Source organism: Arabidopsis lyrata (assembly GCF_000004255.2).
Source record: "Arabidopsis lyrata subsp. lyrata unplaced genomic scaffold ARALYscaffold_7, whole genome shotgun sequence".
Lineage (NCBI taxonomy): Eukaryota > Viridiplantae > Streptophyta > Magnoliopsida > Brassicales > Brassicaceae > Arabidopsis > Arabidopsis lyrata.
The window spans coordinates 23,440,651-23,466,892 of NW_003302549.1; the positions used below are offsets into that span (position 1 = coordinate 23,440,651).

Here is a 26,242-nt window from a genome sequence, read left to right on the forward strand (position 1 = left end):
CCCGTTTGTCTCGCTTTCTTCGAATGTGATCACGTCGTTAGGTCGATCAAAGCGTTTTGTCCAGTTGCTAGGCGTCTCGGCTCGGTGTTGATAAGCTTTGATTGCCGCTACGGTGTCAGGACAGTATGGCGATCCACCAATTATGGTGAGAACCTTCTGCCACATACCATCTCGGTCTACGTCTTCCGTTCCCCGGGTTCTTTTCTGAGACTCCTGGTTCCTTGGTTCGGGGTCTCTTCCCGGGTTGGTCTACTCGGGCTCTGGCTCTGGCTCGAGGTCCTTAAGAGTGACGTTCGTCCCGAGCTCTCCAGCTAGGAATTTGGTTGCTAACTTAGCGCCGAGGCTTCGACATCTCGAGGTATGATGGCCGAAAATTTTGTGGTGTTCGCAATATTCTTGATCATTGCTCGGTGGCTGATCCCTTGTCCAGGTGAAAGACTCTCTTCCTCGCCCACGGCCTTGGCCTCTGCCGCGGCCTCGACCTTGGGGCGTGTCAATCTGGTAGTTATGGTATCCTGAGAAATTGCGCCCTTCGTGATGCGTATACGTACCGCTCTCACGCGTCTTCTTCTGGACCGGAGGTGTCGCTTGGGCTTTCTCGGTTTTCTCGGCTCGGGGCACCTGCTTCGTTGGCTCATGCCTCTTTGCTAGCAACGCCATCTCTTCTTCGTGGGCGACGAAATCCGAGGCTCGATGCAGCGCGTCGCGAATTGTTATCGGTTTAGACAGGTTCAACTCTTTCCTGAATTCTGACTTGTACCAAAGAGCTTTCTTCAAAGCCGAAAGAGCGGCTACAGTGTCGACAGCTCGTCGAAACTGTCAATCGAGTTTCGTTCCAATCTTGAAAACCACTCTAATGATGGTCCTTTGAGGTGTTCCACGAATAGTAAGCATAGACCTGCATCCTTCTCCCCGGGCTTGAACCTGGCTCGGGCCACGGATATCACGAACGATTTAATGTGACACTTCGGGTCGGTTGATCCGTTGTAAGAGTCGATTTTGAACTTCCCCAGATTGGACATCGTCGTTTCGGAAATTCTTTTGGTGAAAGGCGTATTCCAAGATTCTTCCAAAATTCGGTCGATGTTAGGTGCAGAGGATGAAACGCTATGTATCTGGGTTTTGACGAGCTTCATATCGGCTTCCGCCTTGGCTAGGGAGGCTTGGATCTTGCTAAGCTCGTCCTCTCTTTCGGATTCTTCGGCCCATCTTATGTTTTCCTCAGTTTCTTCATCGTCGGTGAGATCCGTTCGCTCGGCGGAGTTAGCTCCGGCTCGGGTGCGCTCGTCTTGCAAATCATCTGGCTCGTCTGTCAAGTCCACTGCGTCTGGCTCGGTGGGATCATCTTGGTTCTCGCGTCTGGCAGGGTCGGCTCGGGTTGCAACTCTGGTGTTGTCGGTTGGTGTCGCGAACGTGAGTCTTGTTGGGTTGATGCCAGGCAAGTCCCTCCGAGCTCGTGGCGGCCGAGTCTGGAAACGCGTGGTTTTTGGTTGCCTACGTGTTGCGATTTCGTCGACTCGCTGCGCCAAGGTTTTGTTAGCTTTCTCTTGGTCGTCAGCTTTCTTCTGGAATTTAACCATCAGGTCTTTCAGTTCGGCTAGGGTCGCTATAATCGTCGGATCGGCTTGAGGATTTTGAGGGTTCGGAGGGTTAGGGTTCCCTCCTCCGGCTGGTGGTGTCTGACGACCGTCTTCGTTCATCGTCCTTTTCGGTAATCGAGTTCTGCGTCTTAGGGTAAGAGAATTCCCTAGTAATCCCCACAGACGGCGCCAAACTGTGGAAGTCGAAACTAACACAATCGAGATTTGTCTAGGGTTTTAATTTAGGGATACGATTCGCGAGAATTCTCAAAGAACGACAGAATCAATTGATACCAAAGATGGTGTTCTTGATATTATTAAGAAAAAGATGACTTTGATCGTACAAGAGTTTGATCGTAAAAGAAAAAGAATGTTTGTGCTGTGAGAGCTTTGCGTAGAGTAAATTCTAGAGCGATATTGCCTCTCCTTCTGCTTGAGCCTTGAGTCTCTTTATATAGGGGTAATAAACCGCCTCTCCAGCGATATTCTCGGAAGATTTCCATTTATCTCGAAGTCGGCTTAGAATATCGCGGATTTAGGATAGTTTCCTTATTCTTCGGAGTTTCTTGGGAGATTTCCTGATTTGAGTTGATCCTTCGAGATTCTTCCTTATCATTTCCGGTTTTATCGGAAATGATCCTTCGGAAATGACGCCTTGCTTGGAAATGGTACTTTGAAGATGAATATTTACTAAGTCTTTGCCTCGGGTGATGATGAAGACTTCGCCTCGGAGAACTTGTGCAATCGGCTCGGGTATCCAGGAGAGACTAGCTCGGGTACCCCCGAGGTGATGGGCTCGGGCACTCCGAGGCGATTGGGTGCGGTTACCCCCAATGTCTTGTCCGGGTACTCCCGAGGCGATGGGCTCGGGTACCCCCGATGTCTTGTTCGGGTACCCCGAGGCGATGGGTTCGGGTACCCCGAGGTGACCGGGCTCGGATACTACAAGATGATGGGCTCGGGTACCCTAGACTGATTAGGTGGATAATCCGAGGTGGATGACGCGATATCCCGAGGTAATCACTGAAAAACTCCCGAGGTGTTCTAAGTCTGGCTCGGCGCCAAAGGATGGAATCCGACCCCAACAGTAGTGTCTGACTAACGAGTGGCCCTAGTTTAGTCCGGATCCCACTATTCAAATCCATGCAGCTATCATTAACGAGTACTAGTGATAGTGATTAATTAAACCTAGAACTTATGAAATATTATTCGTAACATAAGAGCATGTGCAATGAGAGTATCTCATGTAAAAAAATAATAATAAACTAATAAAAATATTATTTAATTGTGAGAGTCTTTAAAAAAGTAGCAAGAGACTTTGAGAGATTTTCTCTACTTTTTTTAGAGACTCTTATAATTATATAATACTTCTTATTGTTTTATTATTTCTCTTTACACGAGAGACTTGGGTGAGAGATTGGTTACTGCACATGCTCTAAGAATGATCTAAAAGCCTAATCACTTAGGCCTTTTTTAAATAATGAAAGAAAAATGTGCATCTCACTCTTCTTCAAGCATACTTCCATCTCCATACCACCTTGCTCATCCCTTCTCTCCGACATAGAGAATGCTTCATTGCGGTCAATAGACACAACCCCGGTCTTAGCGGGTCTGCCCCACCCAAAATCTGATCCGTACAGCCCAAATTGGGGAGACCATGCAACTGACCCTATCTGTGCATCTGGTATCATGTCCTTCGATCCCTCCACAAAATCCTCACAGATGGACTTTATCCCTCGTGAACTCAAACTTTTGACTGAATCGCTTAGGATCTCGACAAGTTTAACAAAACCATCTTTTTCCAAAAATGTCCTCGCTTGGTATTCGAACCAACTTATCAGAAACACATAGTTCCCGAAGTATCTAGCTGGAACTTGCGGGTCTAACTGATGCCTAAAATCAGCTGCATATAAAAATGTACTGGTCTGTTCGCGTTTCCTCCACGCGCTTTCACCATGCATTTCCATGCATGAGCGTACGAGATGATAAACGTTGACAAGTGAAGCTCGAGGGGAGAGCGAGCTGATTCGTTCTTGACTCGTTCCCGCAATTTCTGAATGTTTTTTGGAGTTAACTCAAGCGTGGCACGAACGACGTCTGAGCTGATATCTTTGATGGGAGGAAGCTTCAAGCTTCTTAAGTCGTCAATGTCCTTTGAGAGATACAACAACAGTTCCAACATCTTTGTCTCAAGTCCGGACACAACGTTGATGACCGTACGATCAAAACATGGAATTAGATCGTCCGGTAGAAGAGGAAACTCCGTGGTTTTATTATGTTCTTGTAAACTGCAAATATGAGCCCAAGATTTTATAAACATTGTTAACGTTTTACCGTCTAAGACAGCATGGTGGGATGCAATACCGATGCAGAATCCTTGATTCGGAAATAACGTGATTTGCAAGGAAAGCACGGCCGCTGAGTCCTTAGAGCTTGATAACTCGGGTACAAGAGGATGTAAATAGGTGGCGGGACGTAGTCCATTGCCCGATACAAAAGAGAAGTCTGAGCTGGTCTCTGCAATGGTAAGGGATACTGTGTCATGCTTGGAGACAACAATGCATGGCTTTGGATCATGTGGCTTCCACAGGAGGCAACCAGCGAGTGGGAGGTAATGGTGGAGGACAATGGAGAGAGAGCGCTCAAGTTTTGGGAGGATTAGAGAGTGGAAGGACTCGCGTGATGATGATTCGGCGAGTTTGTAGAAAATGATTTGTTGAGTAGGAAGGGATTTCATAAAGTGTAAGTCAAAGAAGGTTAGAGGGAGATTGGGGATGTTGAATGAGCCATTGGACAAGTTTGTAACAGGGGATACACAAACGGTCTTGATCACGTTTAGCTCCATTGGTAGCTAACAACATTCTCTTTTCCTATTAGTAAATAATCTCATTCTCATTAATTGAAGTAAAATGTACAATTGTGAAAATGTACAATTGTGGGTTTATATACAATTGACCAGGCCTAAACCAAAGCCTCTAAACCAGACTTAACCATCCTATACAGACTCCAATTAAGCTAAGTAAAGCGTAACATATATAAAACTCTATACTAATGAACTATATACATTAATAGTCCCCCTCAAGATGGGGCAAAGATATTAAGGAGACCCATCTTGCTTAGCATTTGTCTGAAGAGGGATGGATAAAGGGGTTTTGTGAAAGAATCTGCAAGTTGAAGATGAGTATTGATGTGAAGCAATTTAAACAAACCTGCAACCAACCTTTCACGCACACTGTGACAGTCGGATTCTATGTGTTTGGTGCGTTCGTGAAACACAGAATTATTGGCAATGTGGATGGCAGCAGTGTTGTCACAGAATAGCAGAGTTGGCTTACTGAGTGGTATGCGGAGTTCTTTGAAGAAATGATTAAGCCATACCAATTCATCTGTTGCAAAAGACAAGGCTCTGTATTCAGCTTCTGCAGAAGACTTGGAGACCACTTGCTGCTTCTTAGATTTCCAAGAAATGAGAGAAGAGCCCAAGAACATGCAGTAACCATTGGTAGAGCGTCTTGTATCTAGGCAAGATTCCCAATCTGCATCTGCAAATACTTGAAGTTGAAGTTCAGCTTTAGAAGAGTAAAACAAACCTTGGCCAATAGTCCCTTTGATATAGTGTAAAATCTTGTAGACTGCCTTTTGGTGAGCATGTCTAGGAGCTTCAGAGAACTGACTGAGTTTGTTGACTGCAAAGGCGATGTCAGGCCGTGTGATTTGGAGATACATCAGTCTACCAATAAGACGTCTGTAAGACTTAGCATCAACAAGATCTCCACCAGAATCTTTGGAAAGCTTGACACTAGGATCCATGGGTATACTTGAAGGTTTGCATCCCAATAGACCTGTTTCATCCAAAAGATCCAAAGCATATTTTCTTTGACAAACATGAATGCCAGCAGCGGATCTAGCAATTTCAAGACCAAGAAAATATTTGAGAGGACCAAGATCACGGAGCTTGAAACAGTTCTTGAGCTGAGACTTCAAATTATCTACTGCAGCATCATTATTGCTAGCAATAATAATGTCGTCAACATACACCAAAACACACAAGAAGAGTTCAGTGGTGATTTTGAGAAAACATGTATGATCAGAATGGGATTGAATGAAACCCAAACCAGTAAGAGTGACAGAGAACTTTAAGAACCACTGTCGAGAGGCTTGCTTCAAGCCATATAAAGATTTCTTCAATCTGCAAACAGCATTGGGTGGAAGAGAGTCCCCCTGTTTTGCTGCATATCCAGGAGGAAGCTTCATATATATTTCCTCATCAAGGTCCCCATCAAAAAAGCATTAGAGATATCTAATTGATGGAGAGTAAACCCATAAATGGCAGAAACAGCAAGGATGAGCTTCACAGATGTAAGTTTGCAGACTGGTGAAAAGGTATCATTAAAGTCAATTCCTTCTTGTTGAGTGTAGCCTTTAGCAACCAACCTAGCCTTATACCTCTCTATGCTTCCATCAGAGTTGTATTTGATCTTAAAAATCCACTTACAACCAATTGGCTTTTTATTAGGAGGTAGGCTGCAGATTTCCCATGTATGGGTAGTTTCCAAAGCACCAACTTCATCATCCATAGCTCTACACCACACAAGAATTTCTTTTGCTTCAGTGTAGGTAGAGGGTTCTTTTGTTTTGTCTATGGAAACCAAGAATGAAAGATAAAGCGCTGACACTTTATCATAAGAAAGGAATTCAGCAATTTCATGGATGGTTGAAGATCCTACTGAATGACAGTAGTAATCTTGAAGGTAAGCTGGTTTTTTAATTCTCCTATGCGATGTTTGAACAGAAGGTTCATGGACATCTATAGAACTAGCAGAAGGCATAGTGTCTATGGAAGATGAGGATATAGAAGTATCCTCAGCAGATATAATAGGAGACATAGGAGAAGTACTAAGGAGGTCAGGAAAGAAATTTTTAGATTCCTGTGAAAGACCAAACTTAGCAAAAGGAAAGAGCTCCTCATGAAAAACTACATGTCTGGAAATGAAAATATCATTAGTTTCCAAGTCAAGTAGCTTATATCCTTTGTATCCGGAAGGATAACCAAGGAAAACACATGCACGAGCTCGGGGATCAAACTTAAGTCTATTCTTGGGAGAGGTTGATGCATAACAAAGACATCCTAGAACTCTCAATTCATCATAGTTAGGAGTTTTCTTTGTTAAAACCTCAAAAGGACTGATATCCTCTAGCACAGGAGCCGGGAGACGATTAATGAGATGCACAGCAGAAAGAATACAATCTCCCCAATAAGAGAGAGGGAGATGTGACTGAAATAGAAGAGATCTAGCAACATTAAGAATGTGCTGATGCTTTCTTTCTACAACAGAATTCTGCTGTGGGGTTTCAGGACATGAATGATAAGAAATGATGCCTTTAGATTGGTATAACTGAGTGAAATTGAATTCGTGAGCATTGTCAGATGTAACCCCCTTAACTCTAGTCTCAAATTGAGTTTCTACCATGCTAAGGAAAGCAGGAAATAAGTGTAAGACATCAGATTTATTTTTCATTAGATACACCCAAGTAGCCCTAGAATGATCATCAACAATGGTTAAGAAATACTTAAAACCATCATGAGTGGGAGTAGAGAAGGGACCCCAAGTATCTATATGAACTAATTCAAAAGGAGTCTTACAAATATTTTGATGAGAAATAAAAGGAATATGTTTTTGTTTAGCCAAATGGCAAGTTTTACAATGAAAATCTTTTTGGATTTTTGGTTCTTTTTTAAACTGTAAAAGAGTAGAAAGAGACTGAAGTTTATAAAAAGAAGGGTGACCTAACCGTTTGTGCCAGAGATCATGAGAAATGACAGAGGCTGCTACCATAGAATCCTTATTTATAGGCAGATCAATGGATTGAATATCCAGAAAATAGAGATTAGCCACCTGTCTACCCAAGCCAATCATTAAGTCCCGAGAAGGATCCTGAAGGACACAAGAAGTTTCATCAAACCAGATTTTACAACCCATAGACTTAGTTAGACAACTGACACTAAGAAGATTGAATTTGAATTGGGGAATGAAAAGAACATCATGAAGCACTAAATGTCTACCCAAATGAACAGTTCCTATTCCAACAATGCTCACTAGACCACCATTAGGAAGATTGACATTGGTGTTTTGAATAGTTTTGAAAGTGGAGAAGGAAGATTTATCATGGCAGATATGGTTAGTGGCTCCTGTGTCTATAACCCAAGCATTAATAGCTATGATATTGCTATTTGTAGAACAAGTATAAGGCCTATCAACACTGGTAAAAGAACAAATGATAGAAGGATAAAAGGTACCAGGTGTTGGGCTAGTGGAAGAGGAAGAAGGCAAGGAAGACACTGAAACAACATGAACTTCAGGTGTGATAGTAGAGCTATGGATTTTGGTGTTGAGAAAGGAAACTATCTTCTGCATTTGTTCTGTGGAAAGATCTTCACTCAGCTTGACATTATCAGCAACTGCAGAAACCTTAACAATACCATCAGCTGTGACGTTTGCTGCAGAAGGAGATCTTGAGAACTTAAAACGAGGATGACCAACTGGATATCCATTCTTTTTGTAGCATTTGTCCATGACATGTCCTGTCTTACCACAGAAAGTACAGATAGGTTTATCTTTTCTCTGAAATTGATAATTACCAGAAGGAAAGCTCTGAGTAGACTGCTGTGAGACTTGAAAAGCTGACGAATCTAGAGCACCAGTAGGAACACAGGCTGACCTCTGAGAGTCATCTTGGTCTAGCAGATTATAAACCTCAGACAGAGTAGGCAGACTCTTCTTCATCAAAATTTGACTTCGAACTGTGTCATAGGTATTATTGAGTCCCATAAGGAAATCAATAACACGATTGGTTTCTCTTTCAGCTAACAAATCTTCAACACTCCTTGCAGTAACCTGAAGACTGGAGAGTTCTTCCCATAGAGACTGAGTCTTAGTATGATATGTAGACAAATCCATACTACCTTGACGAAGTGAATGAATCTGTTGACGCAATTTGTAAAGCCGTGGAAGATTTGATTTGTGAAATCGAGTGTGTAGATCTTTCTAGATTTCTGTTGCAGTCGCAAAGTACAAAATGCTAGAGTAGATCTGCTTCGATACACTATTCAGCAACCATGACTTAACCATGCTATTACATCTCTTCCAAATAAAGTAATAAGGAACATCTTCAGCAGGTCGAACAATAGATCCATCCACAAATCCAAACTTATTCTTAGCTTCGATACTAGTCGTTATCGCTACAATCCAAGTTCCATAGTTGGTTCCATCTAAGAGATCAGGAACGAGAACTAAACCTGGATGATCGGAGCTATGAAGATGAAAAGGACTGTGAATGTTATCCGGAGAGTCCGAAACTGTAAACGGAGTAGAGGAAGACCGAGATCGAGTAGCGATTGGCTGATGTGTGGATCCAGAGGCAACACGCATCGGCGATGAGCTACGAGTCTTGGTATTGGAGATCGGAGAGCTAATTTCCGGCGGATCTGGTGTAGATGCGCGATACTTCGAGGTCGTCTTTCGTTTTCCCATTAGAGCCAACAACGAGCTGAAAAAGAGCAAAGGAAGCTAAAATCGAGCTCGATCTGACGAGGAATCGGAAGAGAGGAAGTCGCAAAAGGTCTACAGCGAAGATCGGAATCGGAATTGAGCAGAAGCGACGGAGAACAAACTTTTCCGGCGAAAATGGCCGTGGAAAGTTGTTAGAGAGAGATTTGTTTACGCTCTGATACCATATTAGTAAATAATCTCATTCTCATTAATTGAAGTAAAATGTACAATTGTGAAAATGTACAATTGTGGGTTTATATACAATTGACCAGGCCTAAACCAAAGCCTCTAAACCAGACTTAACCATCCTATACAGACTCCAATTAAGCTAAGTAAAGCGTAACATATATAAAACTCTATACTAATGAACTATATACATTAATATTTCCTGAATATATAGCAGCCGGAAAATGTTGGTTGGCTTAAGAAAAACAAACTTTTTTTTCCCGCTGAAAAACAAAGTTGATAAGGTTGAGAATATGATTGGTTTTATTTTGGAATCTAGTAGCGAATGTGATAAGGTTGAAATCGATTGGTATTAAACGGTCCTAAACAATGGTCCTGTAACACTCCCATTTTTGTTTCGTTATGTTAAGGAGTTAACGAATGTTACTCCATAGAGAAAGTGACTAACGAAACAATGCTAAGGATATAACGAAGGTCACTCCATAGAGAAAGTGACTATCGCTGAGTGGAAAACAATCTGTTGCTTTTTCCAGCGACTAAAAAAATGGTCGCAGCATCACCGTAATCACTAACAGTGGCATGCTCCCCACATTCTTGGGTCACAAAACCCTTGTGTTTACAGCTTATTTCCGGTCGCTTATTTGGGTCGTTAGCGACGTCTGAACACCGAACATGCCCAATATCTACCATAGAGCGATATATATTCCTTTCCAGCTGGAGAACACGAACCTTTTCTTTGTTTCTCAGTCTTCCACTTGACATAAGACTCACCAAACATCAATACGAAACCACTTAAATACCGCATGTATTTTCTCAAACTTGGTTACTGTTGAATTTCATTAAAAAAAACTTTTTCGATTATCACTTTGGAAAAATCTGCAAATTGTAAATAACTTTTACAACAACAAAAATAACAAAAAAAAAAAGGAAAACCAAAAGAAAAAATAAAGCAGAAAAGAAAATAAGGATGGGTATTTAAAACACACGAACCAAATTGATGAATACAAGCAAACAAGAGAAACAACACTGGATCAATTTTGATTTTCTTCCAATATTTTATTTGATTCCTTTATGAAGCAAATCAATCAAAACATTCATTTCTTCTTTCTTGAGGGAGAAGCCAATCTCAACACCTCCACTTCCATCTCTACTCTCAGCCATTGATATCTTTCCTCTTTGATCAATCGACACCAACAACGACTTAAAAGGTTTTCCCCACCCAAAATCCAACCCGTACATACCGAACCGGGTTGACCCGGCAACCGACACAAATTGTGACTCCACTGGAGCATTCTCACACGTTTCCAAAAGCTCTGGAATCTTCCAAGCCACATTTGAATCCAATTCCTCAACCGAATCACTGATCAATCTCGCAGCCGCCACAAATCCTTGTTCACCAAGAAACAACCCCGCCATTAGCGGGATTTTCACAGCAGAGTAAACACAGTTTCCGAAATAAGTTAACGGAATCGGTGGATCATCGATAAGTCTTCGACAATCCACCGCGAATCTATACCCGACGGGTCTATCCGGATCATCGCCTCCGGATCCGATTAAACACGTGAAAATGTACGAAAACGTAATCACAAACGTTGACAATCTAAGCGAGGAGGAAGAAGAAGACTCTCTCTTGAGTCTTTCACGAAGCTTTTCGATATCTTCACGAGTGAGTTCGTATGTGTATCGAACGACGTCGGAATCTATCTCCGGTTTCGGTAACAGCTTCAAGCTTTTTGGTTTATCAATAGAGTGCCAAATTTTCAAGACTTTAGTATCAATCTCCGGTGGACCTTTAATGACCGTACGATCGTAGAACGGGATTAGATCCTCCGGTAGAGAAGAATCTTGATGTTTACATAAGTGAGCCCAAGATTTGAGAAAAGTGGTTGTCGTTTTTCCATCGGAAACGGCATGGTGTGCGGTGACACCGATGCAAAACCCTTGGTTTGGAAATAACGTGACTTGAAACGACATGACGGAAGCCGAGTCGTCGGAGTTTTGTAACTCGGGGACTAATGGGTGCAACTCGGTGGAGGAGAATGGTTCTTTGCCTGTTAAACGAGAGAAATCGGCGTTGGACTCGGCGACGGTGAATGAAACGGTATCGTTTGGTGAGTAGACGATGTTTGGTTTTGGATCAAGTGACTCCCAGAGGATTTGGCCGGCGAGTGGGAGATAGTGAGAGAGGGATGAGGAGAGAGAGGATTTGAGGTTGGGGACGATGACTAATTCGAAGAAAGGACGAGTTACGTCGGTGAGTTTGTAGAAGATGACTCGTTCGACGGCTTTGTGTTTGAGCCATAGAAGGTCAAAGAAGGTGAGCGGGAGAGTGAGTGACTCGGACGAGTTAGAGTTTGAAGGAGCGACTCGTGACACGTGGATCATGTTTAGTGATGGACTCATTTTTTGGTGAGATATGATTATTTTCTCGGGGACCATACGATCATTGTATAGCGAGACAGAGAATTAACTATTTTTTGATATTTTTTCATTTATTTACGTCAAGTTGGAATTAATGGTCAATTATTTTTTATTAGATTTAATCAATTTTCTCAGAGAAAATTAAGAACAAGTCTTAAAATAATGAGAAACAAGGGAGGAAACATATAATATCGAGAATATATCGTTTTTGTTGTTATTTTTGGATCGATAAAATTTGATCTAAAAAATTTAGAATAAACTTTCTCAAGTTTAGATTACGTATTTATATATTTTTTTACGAAATTTAGACGGTGTATTCTAGAGACTCTACATGGTCTACGAAATCTAAAATTCATTTATGTTCTACGATTTTTTATCTAGAAGTCATTTATGTTCTACAAGTTTAAGAATTCAAATTTTTAGGAAAATTAGAATTAGTATTCTATATTTAACTCTATTGTCTACGAATGTTAGAAAACGTTGCCTAACCTTTACTCTACGTTCTGTATTCGTATGTTATCCTCCATATTCTACAGCAATTAGAAACTAAATTCTGTGTAATTTAGAATTTCTTAATAAGGAAAGTTAATATAATTGATTTGATACCTAACTCAACCAAAAATATGACCAGAATTTCATACAATAACACAACACACAAGTAGCTTCCGACCAACAGTATAAATTTTCGGTTTTTTTACTCTCGGATCTGTATAAAGCGTTTAGTTAAAATAGGAAGTTACCATTTTATTTGAAGGAAAAGCAATTACATTTTTAGTCCGTTATGGAGCAAATCAATGAGAACATCCATTTCTTGTTTCTTCAGCGAGAAACCAATCTCCACACCACCATTCCCATATCTACTCTCCGCCAAGGAAATCGCTTCGCCTTGATCAATTGACACAATCACCACTTTTTCCGGTCTGCCCCACTCGAAATCCAACCCGTATACTCCAAACTTGGTCGACCCGGCAACAGAAACAATCTGTGTACCTAGTGGAAGTTGTGTCCAAAATGCTACAAAATCTGGGATCTTCCACACCACACTCTCGTTCAGTTCCTCAACCGAATCGCTCACCAACCTCGTAGAAGCCAAAAACCCTTCTTTAGCCATAAACGTTTCTGCTCGTAATGGCACTTTAAAAGTACCGGTGGCGCAATTGCCGAAATAACTCGATGGGATTGGCGGATTGACTAGTTTTCGACTATCCGCAACAAAACCAAACCCGGTAAGTCTATTTGGATCTCCGCCTCGAGCTCTGATTAAGCACGTCAAAGCATAAGAAAACGTTATCACAAACGTTGACAAACGAAGTTCCTTTGGTGAGTCTCTCTTGAGTCTCTCTCGAAGCATTTGGATATCTTCGCGAGTGAGCTCAAGAGTGTATCGTAAGACGTCTGGATCAATCACCGGCGATGGAGGAAACTTCAAACTCTTGGGGTTTTGTGGTTCTTTACCGCCGGAGAACATTTTGGCTAAAGAGTGCCATGAGTTCAAAAGTTTTATATCACTATTCGGTGGATTTTTTATGACCGTACGATCGTAAAACGGAATCAGATCCTCCGGTAGAGAAGAATCTTGGTGTTTACAGAAGTGAGCCCAAGATTTGAGAAAAGTGGTTGTCGTTTTTCCATCGGAAACGGCATGGTGTGCGGTTACGCCGATGGAAAACCCTTGGTTTGGAAATAACGTGACTTGAAATGACATGACGGAAGCCGAGTCGTCGGAGTTTTGTAACTCGGGGACTAATGGGTGCAACTCGGTGGCGGAGAATGGTTCTTTTCCGGTTAAGCGGGAGAAATCAGCGTTTGACTCGGCGACGGTGAATGAAACGGCGTCGTTTGGGGTGTATACAATGATTGGTTTGGGTTCAAATGGTTTCCAGATGAGTTTTCCGGCGAGTGGGAGATAGTGAGAGAGGGATAAGGAGAGTGAGGTTTTGAGATTGGGGACGATGACTGAGTCGAAGAAAGAGCGAGTTGCGTCATTGAGTCTGTAGAAGATGACTCGTTCCACGGCGTGAATCTTGAACCAGAGGAGGTCGAAGAAGGTTAGTGAGAGAGTGAGTGACTCGGTCGAGTCAGAGTTTGAAGGGGTGACTCGTGCAACGTCGATGATGTTAAGTGATGAAACCATTTCTTTTTGGTAATATTGATTCTTGTGGTGAGAGATATTATCGTCTATTTTTGTGTTAAAGGAGATACAATCGTTTATACGAGAGATGTAGAGAGGTTGAAAAATAGAGGCTAGCGAGCCACATATTAATGTTGAAAAATAGAGGAGTATGAATTCAAAGCTGGTCAACGTTTACAATTTTCAAAATTAGTAATAAGTATTTTGCTCTCCTAGTTTCTAGCCTCTACTCTCTAGCGCCATAGCTGCTGCTAGGCTTATCCGTTATCCGCGAATATCCGTATCCGGTTTTTGATACAAAAAAATAGATATCCGGTCAAACGGATACGGATACCAAAATGACGGATATCCGGAGTATGTCTAAGTATTAAAGCCCCAAAAAAATTGTAAGCCCAAATTTTTTAATTGTTTTTATTTTATTTTTCAATGTTAATAAATAAATAATATGACAAAAAATAAAAATAATTTCTAAAATACTAAAAAAGTTGATTAATGTCTTTTATTTTTATTTTCAAAACATCACTTAAATCGTTTGAACTTTTTGATACTTTAATAAATTTCTTGTTTTTGTAATGTTTTTTTATGTTGAATCAATTTAACTACTTTATGAAATTTTTAAGCTTTTTATATATGATATTAATGAATTTAGGATTTGAAAACTTTATTTCTGGATATTCGCATATATCCGCGGATATCCAAAATTTCCGAATCCAGATACGGATACGGATATTAAATTGGCGGATAATACAGATACGAATAGCCTAAAAAACTGGATATCCGCTCCGTTTACAGGCCTAATTGCAGTATATATAGCCTATATAAAAGAAAGAGAAACCTAAAAAAGAAGTTAAAAAGCTATCCATGAAAAATAACAGAATTATATTACTAGTAATGAGAAAAAAATTTATAATTCAAACTCTAACACTATCATAAAACATTTCTGTGATAAAGGACAAAACGAACAAAAAGAAATAGAGACAAGTTTTTATCCATTTATTAACTAAAATTTAATATTAGAAAAATTGTATACAAATTCATCAAGAATTGAAGTTTCCAAATACATTTGGAAAACTTTATTTAGCTCACACAGCATTAAAAACACTGGTCTAAACTTTTTTAATAACTCACTACTGTATTTTGATAGAATGCATGGACTTTTAAAGAAAAATAAAGTTACACGTTTTGTCTGTAGAATACGCATGCCTGAGGAAGAAATCTTTAAAGGGGGTAGCTTCTACACTTCTGCTTTTAGACACTCGGCACTCGGCACTCGGCACTCGGCACGTTGAAGTTATGATTGAATGAATACTCAAAGTATTTGAGTTGGGTCCTTGACATAACATACTCAATGTATTTTTCTTGATAGGGACAGTATGGCTGGGCATTTGGTACGCGGGTCGGCTTCGGGTAAAACCTGATCGGGTAGAGGAGTTTAGGATCCAATAGGGTAAATAAAAAAATCGGTTCGGTTTTGGTTCATGTCTTTTCGGGAGTGGATCGGTTCGGGTATAGATATTCAGAATTGCTAAATACCCGCTATATAAATGTTCGCGTAAATTCTCGGATTTTCGAGTAAATACCGAGTTTTCGGTTAAAAATCGGGTTTCAGGTAAAAATTCAAATTTCGGGTAAAATTTTGGGTTTTCGAATAAAAAATTCTGGTATTTACGCGTTCAGGTTTAGGTCGGATTCGGGTTCGGGTTTTCGGATATATGAGTTTAGGATCCAATAAGGTAAATCTAAATTTTCGGATTCGGATTCGGGTCGCTTCTAATTCGGATACTCGGTTTTGGTTTTTTTTTGCCCAGCCCTAGGGGACGGGGAGACAATTATTATAGAAAAAAGAACAAACTATTCGCGGATATGTCTTGGAAACGCCATTCCTCGACCATCATCCTGACAAGCTCCTCCACAAACGTCGGAGCCAACTCTAACAAATAAAAGCCTAATGGCAAAGTCGATGTGGGACGTCGAACACATACCTTTTTCATTAATTGAGTAATAGATTTAAAATTTGATTCACATGCAGAAAAAAAAATTGAGAAATTTTCTTAAGATTATGTATTATATGATGATTCAAAACAGTAAAAAAAAAATCAAACAAAGATGATAGAATAATCATAATTTTATATCTTAAGCAAATCTTCTTAATATTTTTATTATTAAATATAAAATATTATATGGATATCCAGTTCACAATTGCGGATATGCTTTGACCCGATCCAAGTACAAAGTGTACTTCAAAAATATTAATATAACTTTCTTATTGATTTGCTTGCTTTGTTTATTGAATGAATGACATTAAAACTATAAGAACCTTTATTACAAGCCCAAATATTGTCCCATAAGAAGCCAATCATCCTATGACATTTGGGTTGTCTAGTACTCTTAGTTTCATATATATATATATATGATATTATAAGAATTAATGTAAGTAATTTTGAGAGTTGTCTCAAAAACAACTCTCCTTATCTATCTTTATAAAAGTATCAACCTTAAATCATTGTATTCCTCGTGACAACAAAATAATCTTTGGGTGTGACTGGGAGTATTTAGAAGAAAAATGAAGAAAATAAATGAGAAGAATTCAGAAGAAAAGAAAAATGAAAGTTGAAAGAAAAAAAATTTCTATCATGTATTTATTGGTGAATCTTTTCACTTGTTTCTACTAAAAGTCGAGGAACTGAGAAGAATTTGGTGGACAATAAATTCTTTTTGACTCGTGAAGAAGTAGACTAACTGAGAATATTTTGTTTTCTTCTCATTTTTTTTCCTCTATCTAAGCTAACCAGTCATACCCTTTCTCTTTTAGTTTCTTTGCATGATAAAGCTATTAATGAGCTATCTAATTTCAGTTTTACATTTCTATAAATAAGCTCATTTGAGCATAAATCTTCTTGCTTTAGATATCTATTCAAAAACATATGCATTGCATAATCCTACCTAAAAAAAAAAACATGCATTCCATCAATAAACAATTTATTGTATACATATTTATGTTTTGATTTTGTGATATTAGTTATTTCCATACATAAGTTGAGCTACATTTTCTTATATAGACTGTATATACATCAATTTTTTAAAAAAATACCAAATCCGTCTTGACAGGCCAACGAAGGAATGGTGCAAGCTTGTGTGGTTTTCGCAGGAAAATATCCTCGATTCTCTTTTATATGTACATTGGTTTCAACATTCAACACCCTCCACATCATATCTCTCTCTTCCACATCATCTTCTCTCTCTTCCACCTAATTATTCAACATTCACTAAAATTTTATACCCTACAATGGTTTGTTTAATAAAATTCAACACCCTACCCCACTTCTTTTTATTTCATTATTTTTAATTTCTTTTATGTTTTAGTTTTTTCGATTGGGTATTAATAACGATTATCGCTTAAATTTTAATTAGCGTAATTAAGAGTTAAATATTTTTTTATTTTTAGTTTATTTAAATTTTATGTTTTTAACTAAAAATGTAAATAAGAAAAACGAAAATAGAGAGAGAGTCATTATTAAAACAAATAAAATTACGAAAAATTCAAAACGACAACATGTATTCTTATCTATATTTTTATCTAAACGCAATTTTTTCACCCAATTAATGAATGCCACGTGTCATAATTTTATCCTCTCTTGTACAATTCAACAAGTCGAAATAATTGAACCAAATAATTTTTATCTAAACGCAATTTATTTTATTTTATAAATAATAAAAATGAGAAATACAAATAGTCGTTAATAAAACACATACATTGATGAGAAACTTAAAATGCAATACAATAAGCACACAATACAAGTAAGGAAATACTCATAACTTAATTAGTATAATAATCTCAACTCACAAACTTATAAATCTCATTCACCACCGAACATTCCCCTCTGTGCCCATATGTGTTTGACTAGATCTGCTTGAAGTTCGTGATGTACATTTGAATCACGCAAATCGGATCTAGCACGCACATGATTTGCAAATACGGGTAGCACTTCGGTCGAAAATGGTTGTTGTGTACTAGACCCACTTGCCTCAGATTGATCATAATCATTCCAATGTTGAGCATATGTCTCTCGTTCATCCTCAACAATCATATTATGCAATATGATACATGACCTCATTGTTGGTGTCGGATCCCGCACCAGAAGTCCGAGACCAACCAAAGATTGCCACGAAGACAAGATAATGGCCCATAAAGGATAAAGCCCATTGGACCCGTGAGCCGAAGGAACGGTCGAAGTGGTTATCACCACTTCGAGAATCCGAAGTGATTGCGCTTCAACATGAGTTCGGTGTAGAAGACACGGGTAAGTCGGTTCAAGGACACTTGGGCCAAAAGGCGAGGCCCATAAAGACCAGAGTCAACTCAAATTCAAACGTTGAGCATTAAAGTCAAGGAATCAAAACAGACACATTTAAGAGAGAATAATTGTACTTAATTATTCACTTTAAATGTCGTTTCTCTATGTATAAATATGAAGGCCAATGGCCATGTAAAGGGGATCTTCCTCTCGAGCAAGAAATACGATAGCAATTTTTTGTATTCATAAGCCTTTTTACGTTCTTATTTTTTGTCCCTCAAGAATAATCTTTCCTACTAATAAAAATACTTGAGTGTGTGAATCCGACATCCACATTTTGGCGCCGTCTGTGGGGATAGAAGTTTCTTGAGTGGTCAGATTTTTTCTTTATTACACTTCCGAGATAAGCAACAATGTCCGGAGGAGACGCCGTTGAGACATCATTGGCCGAAACCCTCAAAGCTATGCAGCAAACCATGTCGGACATATCACAAAAGTTCTCGGATGTGGAAAAGGCCGTCGATACGTTGCAAACATCCCAGGTATCTCTTAGTCAAAACGTCAATACTATACAAACTCGTGTTCGCTCTTTAAGTGCAGGAAACCTTGTGGGAGTCAGAAGAGGGATATTCAACTCGCCAAGTTCCGCTGCACGAAATGAAACCAGCGGACAAACAACTCCCGGTGCTAATAATAATGTAGCTCAGACGTTGGAAGAGGAGACACAGCTCGGAGATGAAGAACAACTTGCAGCTTAATACGAGCAGGAGAACCTCGACCAGTTCGAGACCATGAGGAAGGTTAGCCAGGAATTAAAAGAAATGAAATCAAAATTTCATCAAGCTACAAGTTCGGAGCCAGACATCAATCGAGTCATTGAAGAAGCTAGGCGAACACCTTTCATCTCGCGAATTGTAAGTTTGAGGATCAAAGATTCCCGGAAACTCAAGTTGGACCCTTACAGCGGATTGGAGGATCCAAAAAGCTATATCGCAGCTTTCCTGATAGCTGCTGGTCGAGTCGAATTGGATGAAGCCGATGAGGACGCAGGTTACTGCAAGCTTTTCTCGGAAAATCTATGTGGCCAAGCTCTAATGTGGTTCACCCAATTAGAGCCGGGTTCAATCAGCAATTTCGACGAACTATCAGCCGTATTCTTAAAGCAATATTCCATCCTTATGGATAAAAGCGTTTCGGATGCTGATCTTTGGAACTTATCGCAAGGGTCAAATGAGTCACTTCGAGTTTTCATCACCAAGTTCAAAGGAGTGCTGTCAAAGCTCCCAAGAATCTCACAGCAATCAGCTTTATCTGCCCTACGAAAAGGATTGCGACATGATTCAAGGTTTAAAGAAGACTTAATACTTCATAAGCCAGACACAATTCAAGATGCACTCTTCCGTGCAAACAATTGGATGGAAGTAGAGGACGAGAAAGAAAATTTTGCCAAAAGAAATAAGCAAGAAAAGCTGGCAATTACCGTCCCTACCAAGAAGTTCAAACCTAGGGAGAGCAAAGGACCAAGAAAATTCGGATCGCAACCCTTCAACAGTACTGTCGGAAAGCAATTCCAAGGAAAAGGAAGGTCGAACACTTGGGTCCGCGATGAAAGTTTATATTGCGATATTCATAAAGTAACTGGACATTTAACCAAGGATTGTAGTGTCCTTAAAAGGCACCTTGCGGAGCTTTGGGCCAGTGGAGATCTTTCCAAATTCGATATTAAAGATTTTGTGAAGGAATACCACGAAGCAAAGGAAAACTCCAAAGATCAAGATTCCAAAAGACCAAGGTTATCCAACGAAGAAGAACCAAGAAGTTCGAAGGGTAAGATCAATGTGATTCTAGGAGGCTCCAAATTTTGTCGAGATTCGATAAGTTCCATCAAAAAACATAGGCGAAATGTCTTACTCAGAGCAAGCTTGAGCAAAGAAGTTGATTTTCAAGGTGCCTCAATATCATTTAACGAAGAAGAAACGCAGCATCTCGAAAGACCGCATGATGATGCTCTAGTCATTACCCTTGATGTTGCTAACTTCGAAGTATCAAGGATCCTTATCGATACAGGCAGTTCGGTCGACTTGATCTTTTTAAGTACTCTAGAAAGAATGGGAATCAACCGAGGAGACATAGTAGGACCCCCATCTCCATTAGTTGCGTTCACAAGCGAGTCAGCCATGTCTCTCGGAACAATCAAGCTACCGGTCCTTGCCAAGAAGGTATCGAAGATCGTGGACTTCGTCGTCTTCGATAAACCCGCAGCTTACAACATCATCCTCGGAACTCCCTGGATTTATCGAATGAAAGCAGTCCCCTCTACATACCATCAATGTATCAAATTTCCAACTTCAAATGGGGTGGAAACAATTCGGGGAGATCAAGAAGCTTCACGGACGTGTTACCTAGCTAGCCACCGTTTGAAGATCCAATAGCAATTAACAAAGCCCGCAAAAGAAGGACTAAGGCAAAAATTTCCTAGTGGGCAGGAAAAAGAGGATGTAGTAATCGAAGTGGTATTGGAAGAAGACAAACCAGATCGGAAAGTCCGAATTGGAGCAACTTTGACTGGCCAAATAAAAGAAGCTTTGGTCGAACTTTTGAGGAGAAACAAAACATCGTTTGCGTGGTCAGCGGCGGACATGCCTGGTATAGATCCAAATATAATTTTTCACGAGCTAAACGTGGATCCGAGCTTCAAGCCGGTGAAACAGAAAAGAAGAAAGCTTGGAGTGGAGCGAGCCAAAATAGTAAATGACGAAGTGGATAAACTTTTGAAGATAGGGTCCATAAGAGAAGTACAATACCCGGAATGGGTAGCAAAGACTGTCGTTTTCAAAAAAAAGAATGGGAAAGATAGGGTTTGCATCGATTTCACAGACCTAAATAAAGCATGTCCCAAAGATAGTTTCCCGCTCCCACATATAGATCGACTTGTAGAGTCCACCGCTGGGAACGAGCTGTTAACATTCATGGACGCCTTCTCGGGTTATAATCAAATAATGATGAACCCCGAAGATCAAGAAAAGACGTCATTTATCACAGATAGAGGTATCTATTGTTACAAGGTAATGCCTTTTGGTTTGAAAAATGCAGGAGCAACTTACCAACGGTTGGTTAACAAAATGTTCCACAATCACCTCGGGAAGACAATGGAAGTCTACATAGATGATATGTTGGTTAAATCATTAAAGAAAGAAGATCACGTTAAGCATTTAGAGGAATGTTTTGATATTCTCAATAAATATCAAATGAAGCTGAACCCGGCGAAGTGCACATTTGGAGTCCCATCCGGAGAATTTCTTGGTTATATCGTGACAGAAAGAGGGATTGAAGCCAATCCAAATCAAATTAACGCCTTTCTAAACATGCCCTCTCCAAGAAACTTCAAAGAAGTACAACGGTTGACTGGGCGGATTGCGGCTCTGAATCGTTTTATCTCGAGATCAATAGATAAGTCGTTGCCTTTCTACCAAATTCTAAAAGGGAACAAAGGATTCCTTTGGGATGAGAAGTGTGAAGAAGCTTTTGGGCAGCTTAAGGCATACTTAACCACTCCACCTATATTGTCCAAACCAGAAGTGGATGAAAAACTTTATTTGTACGTATCGGTTTCAAACCACGCGGTTAGTGGAGTCTTGGTTCGGGAAGACCGTGGGGAGCAGAAACCAATTTACTACGTGAGCAAGTCAATGACGGATCCGGAAACCAGATACACAATGATGGAAAAACTTGCACTCGCTGTGGTAACTTCGGCTCGGAAGCTGCGCCCATATTTTCAATCCCATCCGGTTGAAGTATTAACTAACCAACCACTCCGAACAATACTTCATAGTCCAAGTCAGTCCGGACGTTTGGCGAAATGGGCGGTGGAGTTAAGCGAGTACGATATAGAATTCAAAAGACGGATCAGTATGAAAGCTCAGGTTCTAGCAGATTTCTTAACCGAGCTACCAATACCTGGAACGATAGAGCATTCGGAGAACCAAACTTGGAAATTACACGTAGATGGGTCTTCAACAAAGCAAGGATTCAGAGTGGGAATTAAGTTAGAATCTCCAACATCAGAAATTCTAGAACAATCATTCCGGTTGTTATTCAATGCCTCCAACAACGAGGCAGAATACGAAGCCCTGATTGCCGGACTTCGATTAGCACAAGGAGTTGGAGCTAAGGAAATATTGGCTTACTGCGATTCGCAATTAGTAGTTAACCAGTTTAATGGAGACTATGAAGCCAAAGACTCAAGAATAGAAGCGTATCTCGAAGTGGTGAAGGATCTATCTAAAAAATTTTCAAAATTCGAATTAATCCGCATACCTCGGGGAGAGAATACAACTGCGGATGCACTTGCCGCATTAGCGTCAACATCAGATCCTGAGTTGAAAAGAGTTATTCTAGTGGAATGCATTTCGGAACGAAGCATTCAAGACAACAAAGAAACCCTCGTCGTTACAAGGTCTCGAGCAGCGGCACGCGACCGTGGCGAACCAGAGATCGAACCGCCACCCAAAAAACGGAGGAAGTCAAGGGGATCAAATACATCTAACAAGAAATCCGTTGTCTTAGCTGAAGATGTGATTCCAGAAACAATATTAGAAACCGAACTGTTAATCGAGGAGGATGTTCTTGAACCAAACGAACATCCCGAGCCAGAGCCACGAGTATTTCACAAGGTTGACCAAATTCCGGCTAAAGACTGGGGGGCTGACTGGAGGGAGCCAATAAAGCACTACATTATGACAGGCGAGCTCCCAAAGAATAAGTGGCAAGCCAGAAAAATGAGAATCGTTAGCGCGAAATTTTGTCTGTCAAAAGATACATTGTATAGACGAGGTGTCAGTGACCCTTACCTATTATGCATTTTTGGGCCCGAAGTCGAAGTCGTTATGAGCGAAGTGCATGAAGGATTATGTGGGAGTCATTCATCAAGAAGGGCTATGGCTTTTAAAGTTAAAAGGATGGGATATTATTGGCCCACTATGATTACAGATTGTGTTAAGTTCGCCCAAAGATGCAAGCGCTGCCAACTCCATGCACCATTGATCCATCAACCGTCGGAATTATTCTCCTCCATTTCCGCCCCAAACCCGTTTATGAGGTGGTCAATGGACATCATTGGACCATTGCACAAATCAACTCGAGGTGTACAATACCTTTTAGTCCTTACGGACTACTTTTCGAAATGGATTGAAGCTGAGGCGTATGTTGGTATCAAGGATTCGGCGGTGAAGACCTTTATTTGGAAAAACATTATCTGTCGACATGGAGTTCCATACGAAATAGTCACTGATAATGGACCACAATTCATTTCACACGAGTTTGATGCCTTTTGTGCGGACTGGGGAATCAAAGTTAGTTATTCTACTCCACGATATCCGCAAGGAAACGGTCAAGCTGAAGCCGCGAACAAGACAATATTAAGCAATCTCAAGAAACGCTTAAGTCATCTAAAGGGAGGATGGTATGAAGAACTCCAACCCGTCATGTGGGCCTATCGTACAACCCCTAGGCGACCTACAGGAGAAACTCCATTCTCTTTGGTTTATGGCATGGAGGCGGTAGTACCAGCTGAACTCAATGTGCCCGGACTTCGCCGAACAGAAGCACCGTTAAATGAGGAAGAAAATTCAGCAATGCTTAATGATTCATTGGATACCATAAATGAAAGGCGTGATCAAGCTCTAATTCGGATCCAGAATTACCAGCAGGCAGCAGCCCGATATTACAATTCTAAGGTTAAAAGTAGACCGTTCTTCGTGGGGGATTATGTATTAAGGCGCGTCTTTGACAACAAAAAAGAAGAAGGTGCCGGTAAACTCGGTATTAATTGGGAAGGACCTTACATTATTACCGAAGTGGTTCGGAGCGGTGTTTACAGGTTGAAAGACTTAGAAGACAATCCAGTCAAGCGACCTTGGAATGTGATCAACCTAAAGAAGTTTTATGTTTAAAGCTACATGCATTGTTTATGTACATGAACTACGGTGTGGCTTGATCCCGAGATGGGTACGTAGGCAGCTCGGAAACGAGTTCAGCTATTAATAAAAATTTGTTTTATTTCTTTATTAAAGGAAAAAGGTTCGACTGTGCGAACAATTGAAGCAAATAAAGGTTCGGCTATGCGAACATACAAGAGATTGGAAATAGAGCGTTTATTCAAAAGACGGAATGTCCCTCATTGTACACTTCGGACTATGAAAATCTTGTTGACGAGCAGAACACTTCAACTCCTTGACCAGCAAGATCGAGGATTGGCATCATGCAGTCCAGGATTCGAGCAAAGTCAGAGATTCCAAGCTCAATCCACTCTCCGGGGTGAGATTCAAGGATGTGAAGATCTCTTGACACCGTAGTAAGCCTGTGTTGCATCCGGTTAATCCTCTTCCGGAGTCTCCTCTTTTCCAACATAAGCTTCCGGTGTTGAAGCTCGAGTGCCTCTATGAACGCCATCGCTGTTCCTTGGTCTCTGATTGGGAGATCCCTGATCAAAGCACATGGGGCTCGGATCTGAGATCTCAAGAAGCCGCGAAGTGGAGGAGGCTGCCTGCTTGGCTCATTTGGAGCATCTTCGTTTATCATTCCGATTCTGGAGAAGTCGGGCATAGATTCTGAACAGCGAAGATTGAACTCCATACCTACTAAAATAAAAAGAATGGTGAGGAGTAAAGGGAAATTGAAACTATAATTTATAGGAACCCCATATCCCTAGCAAGCTGCGGATTCTATCCAAGGAATGGAGTGATTCGCGGAGAGATTTATGCCCTCGAACAGATCCTGCATTAAAAGACGCATCTCCGAGAATATTTGAAAAGAAAGGAAAGTTGCAAATGTTTCCATAAATAAAAAGGGGCCGAAGCCCATTACGAGTTTAAAATAAGGGAAGAAGTTAGAGAACATTTATGGGAGAGGCTCAGGAACAGGCTCCTTCATCGCCGGTTTAGCCTTCGAAGTGGACGCCTTGTTCTTGGCATCCACTTCGGGATAATCCCGAACGCGTTTCCGACAGGTGCTGGCCTCCTCTTCGTCTTCTTCTTCGCTGTCAGATGGAACGGCGCAGACGGGGGCGTTCACGGGACCCGGGACTCCTTTAGCGCGGAGATACATCCGAAGCATCTTCGGGATCTCAGCGACAGAGTCAAAGTTCCGCCATTCCCATTGAAAGGGGTCACTTTCAAAGGCCCGTATCTTCCTTTCCACCCGAGCAATGCGAGCCTCGAGTGTTTGCCTTTTGAGGCCCAGCCGCTGCCTCTCTTCACACAAGCGACGGTGCTTGTCGGCAACCTAGCATAAAGATGAATGAATAAGATGAAATAAAAAGTTTTTAAATCAAAAACTTTAAATATTTACCTTGTCAATAAAATCGCAAGCCTCTTTCTTCTCCTTTGAAGGAAAGTGAAAGACGGCGTGAGGGAAGAGAACGCCGGCCGGTTCAAAGCCGTCGCCGGACAAGAAGAGTGGGCTGCCGGGATCAATGGGGGCTACTTTTTCGTTTTCCATTCTCGCAATATTACTCAAGTAAGATTCTAAAAACGTAGTTAAATAAAGCTTGGAGGTAGGTAAGCCATTATTTATAATGATTTAGGGTTTGTCTTGGAACTATAAATCCAATAATGGTAGTGTGCCCGAGTGGTTTAAACCATTTTTGGAAAATCGAGAAAAGGCAGTTATTGCATTAAAGACGAGCCGTTTTCTTTACTTATAAGAAGGGAAAGAGCAACCGTCGCATTAACTACAAAGTTTCTAAGGCCCAAGCCCAATAAGTTTATCGAGTTGACTAAACCCGAAGTGTGGAACTCGCTTTAAGCCGAGCTCAGTTCTCGCATTCTAAAGAGAAAGGTCTGATCAGCCTAAAAATCTCGAAAGCATAACCACAAGGCCACAAAAGGTTAAAAGCGGACTTTGCAAACCCGCATATAATTTTAACCAAACCCGCTTGGGGTCAAAACCTAGAAAGGTTTAAAAGCCTCCTCAGGCAAATATCTTGTTCAAAAGAAATAATAAAGCTTCCTTAGGCAAAAACAAGTTCGAAATTAAGTCTTAAAATTAATGGGACAATTCCCAATTTAAAGTGGACGCAGC

General features: G+C 40.7%; 2 protein-coding genes and 1 pseudogene across 2 annotated transcripts; all 3 read right to left on the bottom strand.

Moving 5' to 3' along the window:
* Positions 1–3,034: 3,034 nt before the first annotated feature.
* LOC9304818 lies at positions 3,035–4,425 on the bottom strand (annotated as a pseudogene).
* Positions 4,426–10,270: 5,845 nt separating this feature from the next.
* On the bottom strand, positions 10,271–11,919 carry LOC9306871 (phenolic glucoside malonyltransferase 1). The gene has a single exon (XM_002870755.2). It carries the CDS (start codon positions 11,753–11,755, stop codon positions 10,373–10,375), a length of 1,383 nt encoding a protein of 460 aa, XP_002870801.2. The 5' UTR covers positions 11,756–11,919; the 3' UTR covers positions 10,271–10,372.
* Positions 11,920–12,350: 431 nt separating this feature from the next.
* Positions 12,351–14,012, bottom strand: LOC9306872 (phenolic glucoside malonyltransferase 1). The gene has a single exon (XM_002870756.2). It carries the CDS (start codon positions 13,869–13,871, stop codon positions 12,501–12,503), a length of 1,371 nt encoding a protein of 456 aa, XP_002870802.1. The 5' UTR covers positions 13,872–14,012; the 3' UTR covers positions 12,351–12,500.
* Between the last annotated feature and the right edge of the window lie 12,230 nt (positions 14,013–26,242).